The sequence below is a fragment of the Atta cephalotes genome (genome assembly GCF_000143395.1).
Source record: "Atta cephalotes unplaced genomic scaffold scaffold00004, whole genome shotgun sequence".
Lineage (NCBI taxonomy): Eukaryota > Metazoa > Arthropoda > Insecta > Hymenoptera > Formicidae > Atta > Atta cephalotes.
This window is the reverse complement of record NW_012130068.1, coordinates 587,267-593,206: the sequence shown is the minus strand read 5'-3', so window position 1 is coordinate 593,206 and position 5,940 is coordinate 587,267. Positions and strand designations below refer to the sequence as shown.

General features: G+C 32.2%; 1 protein-coding gene across 1 annotated transcript in view; it reads left to right on the top strand.

Moving 5' to 3' along the window:
- The window catches only part of LOC105626108 (echinoderm microtubule-associated protein-like CG42247), a 21,684-nt gene extending 15,744 nt beyond the window's left edge, over positions 1-5,940 (top strand). The window contains exons 5-15 of the mRNA XM_012207419.1: positions 1,137-1,374; positions 1,670-1,965; positions 2,311-2,475; positions 2,735-2,830; positions 2,913-3,050; positions 3,200-3,460; positions 3,759-4,016; positions 4,424-4,586; positions 4,890-5,072; positions 5,375-5,470; positions 5,672-5,940. Of these exons, the coding sequence (XP_012062809.1) occupies positions 1,137-1,374; positions 1,670-1,965; positions 2,311-2,475; positions 2,735-2,830; positions 2,913-3,050; positions 3,200-3,460; positions 3,759-4,016; positions 4,424-4,586; positions 4,890-5,072; positions 5,375-5,470; positions 5,672-5,940 (2,163 nt within the window). The remainder of the gene's footprint in view (positions 1-1,136; positions 1,375-1,669; positions 1,966-2,310; positions 2,476-2,734; positions 2,831-2,912; positions 3,051-3,199; positions 3,461-3,758; positions 4,017-4,423; positions 4,587-4,889; positions 5,073-5,374; positions 5,471-5,671) is intronic.

The window sequence follows — 5,940 nt, the reverse complement described above, 5'->3', positions numbered from 1 at the left end:
CATATAATCTTTAAATCAGTTTTTTTTTATATCAAAATCTATTAACTATTTATAAGATAAATTTTATTTAAGAAGATAATAATTTTAGTTTGCGATTTTGAATATGATAAATTTATCTATTTAATATAATCTATTTAATATAATCTCATTTAAATTGTTCTTCGTCTACACATTGTCAGAATAATCTGCGTTTGTAATTAAAACAAAAAATGTAAGTAAGGTCTTGTAAAGTCCGGGATTGTATAATCAAAATACAGTACGTGATAATCATAATGTTTTACTTTACTTGAAGTCTTTCGACATCATCGATGTTCTCGTGCTTTAAAAGCTATTGTATGCGATATTCTATATGACATAGATTTATATTATACATTAGTATTGAAATGCATTGTCCAAGAACTTACGACAAATATCAAAAAAGGAAAATTAATATTGAACACTACGAATTTTTGACATTTTAATAAATTACACGGTTATATAGTTCTTACAAGTCACAGGAGGTGGTCGTCATATAAGTGGAACGTACCCCCACGTGTGTGTAAAAAGGTCAGAGATTCATCTTTTCAGGTCACGATCGTACATGAATTTCAAATGGGCCAATTTTCTTCGTCAAATAATGCGTCATCGACCCCTCTTCTTTTTCTCTATCTTTCTCTTTTGTTTTTCTTTGTCTTTCTCTCTCTCTCTCTCTCTCTCTCTCTTTGTTTTTTGATCTTATATTTGAATTGTAATATTTGCATGTATTATTAATTTCTTATAATAATATTTAAGCTTTAGTATATCAAATATATTAAAATGTTTAATCGCAAGAACTTATTCATTGATATTTATCATAAATATAAGATGCCTTGCAAAGAAATAAAACATAATTCATTGATTCATAATAGATTTGCCATTTTAATACATAGTAGGCAATCATCAAAAAAATATTTATTTTATAAGAACACACGTAGTCTAGAGCATAAAGATAAAACTTTCAGAATTCGTCACTTTATACAAAACTAATCTGATGAAAAGAATAAATGTAATATATATCAAGTATTCGTAAATCATGTTTTTCATAATTTATTATAGTAAATATCATAAAATATCCAGCAAATGAAGTTGCTTTATACTCTTATACAATATGCCACTAGGTGAGAAGTTTCTCGCAATTGAGAAACGAATTTGCTGATGTGGATACATTTTATTTGGGTACCGGGTCGGCTCTTGTTATGGCTGGTGGTGTCACAACATCCCCGGTTCGAAGATCAAGATCACGTGGACCATCCACTGTTGTAGAAGAAGTTAGCCGTCAAAGAAGGGCTCGTAGCAAGAGCAGACCTCGAGCTTTGTATGCTCCTGATTCTGAAGTTGTTCGAGTAAACGGTAAAAGTAATGATTAATCTTGATTAGTTTAATCTTATTATTAGTCTTAAAATTGTACGTACTCAAATTAAGTTTTTGAAAAATTTGTTGAATAAAAAATTATTTTTCGAATACGATCAATCAGAAAATAATAAAGTATTGTAAATAAGTAATATTGCAAAATTTACTTGAGAGAGAGAAAAATATTGCAAGATTTGCTCGATATTTTAATACCTTTGATGTTCTTATATTTCTTTTTTTTTTCTTTATAAAGGGCATATTCTAACTAAGTTTAAGAATTAACATGCTATATCATTAGCAGATTACAGCGTCGTAGAAGTGCTACGTGAAGAACCGGCCAGGGTGACGATTAGAGGTCTTAGACGATCATTTTATCCTCCCTCGCATCTGCCTCCAGTTGATAATTCCCCGCCTGAGAAGAAGCTGCAACTGGAATGGGTCTACGGTTATCGAGGAACTGACACTCGCAAAAATCTTTGGGTTTTACCCAGTGGCGAATTATTATATTATGTCGCAGCTGTGGCAATACTTTTCGATCGAGAAGAGAATGCACAACGACACTATATTGGACACACAGAAGACATTATGTGTATGGAGGTAGATAATATTTTCATTCCACAGTAAGCAAATAAAAACGAAATAAGAGAATTGGGTTCCCAAAAATATTGCATCTTTGTGTTAATTTAAGAAAGTTATCTTTTAACGTTACAAATGTGATGAAAGTCTTTGCATGATGAAAGTTAAATCAATGTAGTTTAATCGTGTTTGTCGAGACACGTATTTTTGTTATTTTTTTTCATAAGATTGAATTCTTCTCTTCTTATTAATAATTAATTATTATTAGTAATAGTATTATTCATTGCCATTAAAACCAAACACTCAATATAATAATATAATTTTTTTGAATAGCAAATTAAAGAAAAATATATATTTCCATTTCAGGTTCATCCTAGCAGGGAACTTGTCGCGTCTGGTCAAAAGGCAGGCAGGCATAGGAAAGCGCAGCCGCATGTTCGTATCTGGTCAACGGAAACTCTTCTCACTCTATACGTGTTTGGCATGACCGAATTTCAAATGGGCGTCTCAGCATTGGCATTTTCACAACTGGTAACTATCTAATTTGGTTACAAGTAATTTTTATTCAAATATTTATTTGGTTTATTTAGTTTACTGAAACAATTGAAAAAAAAGAACAAATTGCGAATATTGTATATACAATGTATATACAATTGTATATACAATTCAAATACATTTAGTTATTGACAAATAATAATATTAAAAAATAGATAATAAATTTAATCATAAATTTAATCATAAATATAAGAAATTATGTAAGTACAATATCTATAATCACTTGATATTATAGAATGGCGGTAGTTACGTACTTGCCGTGGATTCTGGAAGAGAAGCTATACTTTCGGTGTGGCAATGGCAATGGGGTCACTTGTTAGGCAAAGTAGCGGTATGTCTTCTTCCTTCTGATTCTTTAAATTAATTTCTACTTATTCGAAAATTATATTACATACATATTATATTTATTATAGACTATGCAAGAAGATCTCACGGGTGCAGCATTTCATCCACTGGATGATAATCTCTTAATAACGCATGGGCGCGGCCATTTAACATTTTGGAATCGGCGAAAAGATGGTTTCTTCGAGCGAACTGATATCATTAAGCCGGTAAGCATAATATTAAATATATAATTCTTATGTATTAGTAGTTTTAACATTTTGCATCGTACGTATCATTTTTATTGCAATCTAATAAAAATAATATAATCTAAAAAAAATTTAATTTTTACTAGAAAAGTGACTTGATATATTTTTAGCCGTCCCGTACACACGTGACGAGCATCCAGTTCGAACAGGATGGCGACGTCGTCACGGCGGACAGTGATGGTTTTATCACGGTATACTCGGTAGACGCGGACGGAGCATATTTTGTACGAATGGAATTCGAAGCTCACAACAAGGGTATTAGTTCCCTCGTCATGTTATCGGAAGGCACACTCCTCTCTGGCGGCGAAAAGGATAGGAAAATAGCTGCTTGGGATTCATTGCAGAATTATAAACGTATCACCGACACAAAGGTTGAACATTTTAAAAAATTTTAATCGTATGACACACTTTTTAGGCATGCTATTTGGAACCGCCTATCGGATAATTTTTATTTTCTATATATACTTTGCTTTTATTAATTTCTTCCTTTCCCTGGAAGCGGTTTAAGCAAAATGATATTTTAATTCTAATTCCAATTAATTATTTATTTAATAAATAAATTGATTTATTTATTTAAGTTTTTTGTTTAAAACTTATTATTATGTCAATAATTTAGAACAAATAATCCGGTGATCTTTATTATAAAGGAGTTAATTTTACATTACACAGCTGCCAGAATCGGTAGGTGGAGTCCGCAGTATATATCCGCAACGTCCCGGTCGGAACGACGGAAACATTTATGTGGGAACCACGCGCAACAATATTCTTGAAGGTTCTCTACAAAGAAGGTTCAACCAAGTCGTATTCGGCCACGGCAGACAATTGTGGGGTTTGGCAGTTCATCCTGATGACGAAGTCTTTGCCACTGCGGGACATGACAAGAATATTGCTCTCTGGCGAAGGCATAAGCTATTGTGGACCACGCAGGTAAATTTCGCATGAAAATATTAGTCTCATGATAGAAGAAGTCTTCTTCCACCATTTATCATAAATAATGTGTCATATAGTAACTTGAAATATGTACGAGAACAATTATCACGGCAACGGAATAATTATAAGAGCTGCACGTGATATTTCGTATTCAAAATAATCACTAAGTTTATTATAAATAATATCTATACACACACAAAAAGTTGATAAGAATAAAATAAATAATCAAATATCTATTTAATGCACAATTCCATTCTGATTTTCTGGCATGTTCTTTTTTTTAGATCCGATTTCTTGCTTAATTGTGCTATTCTTTATTTATTTTCGGTTTTTTAAAATAAAAAAACAAAAAAGAAAAATTCGATACTCTTTATATAAGCGTAAGCATATATCATGAATTTTAGGTGGGTTTCGAGTGTATATGCATAGCCTTTCATCCATTTGGCGTGGCATTAGCGGCCGGATCATCGGAAGGTCATCTTTTGGTGCTTGCGGCTGATACCGGTGCAGCCGTGGCGACTCTGAGAGTGTGTGGATCGCCCCTATCTTGCATCGGATACAATCCTAGTACGACACAAGTTATTTCGAAACATATTGAATGCTATACAAATTCAAATTAGTAGAAATTTAATTTACAAAAATATAAAAAAATAATATTCTAATCGAACAATTTCCACTTTTGTTTTCAATATCTTTTTAAGTGTTTATAAAATTACTTTAGTTTACTGTCTGAATCATAATTTTTATTTACTTTTTTCTAATTCTTTTAAGATATAAAATCGCGTGTAAGGCGAATTATTCTATGCTATGTGAAAAAAAAAAATAATATATATATATATAGTTTCAATATTTTTTCGTCTGCCTGAGCAGCTGGAGAAATCGTGGCCATGGGTTCTCAAAACGGCAGCGTATATCTTTTTAGAGTATCTAGAGATGGATTTTCATATAAGAAGAGCAACAAGATTCGCGGCACGCAGCCATTAATGCAGCTGGATTGGAGTTCTGACAGTCGCTTTCTTCAAACCGTCACTCAAGATTATGATCTCTTGTTCTGTTAGTTTTATCTGTTACACATTCTTGAATATCATACTTTTTTTTTAACTGCTGATTCCTACGAACTCTAATTCTGCTTTATTATTTTTATTAAGCCATAGAGTTTTCAATTTTTGTTAACTTTTAATAATTATAAACTATTATATTACGTGAACAAATATTACGTGTATTAATTAATTTAATAGATATAAGAAATTAATAAACATTCCCAATTGATAATGATAGATTAATCAGAATAAAAAAACTTTGTGAAAAAGATTGGACACAATCTACGTATATTCAAATGCAAACTTTGCTTGCAGGGGATGTCAAGGTACTATCATCAGAAAAGAGCCCATTGGTTATGAAAGATGTCAAGTGGTATACCCACAACTGTACTGTTGGTTATATGACTTCTGGTTAGTTCTTTGTTATTCTTTATAGATATAAGAGAAATTAGACATACGAGTAGCATTAATAGGGGAACGGGGTTTAAGCATAGAAAAAACATAGAAGGAAAATGTGAAATACTCTTGAGAGATGGATGAAAATCTAAAGTTGTTCTTAAAATATATTTAGCAAACAATGATTGAACAAAATTTTTACGCTTATATTTGCAGGACAATGGAACAACCGTTATTATCCGTTGACCACAGTTGTCACTACCTCTAGTAGATCAGCAGCACACGATATGCTAATAAGCGGCGATGCTGAAGGGTATCTTCGACTCTTCAGATACCCATGTACCACCGCCAAAGCTGAATATGTCGAGGAAAAGGTATATAGTTCGTTGGTGGCCTGTGCCAGATTCCTTTACAATGACCAGAACGTCGTCACTGTTGGCGGTACTGACGCTGCCTTGATGCTTTGGGAATTGGTCGACGAATAA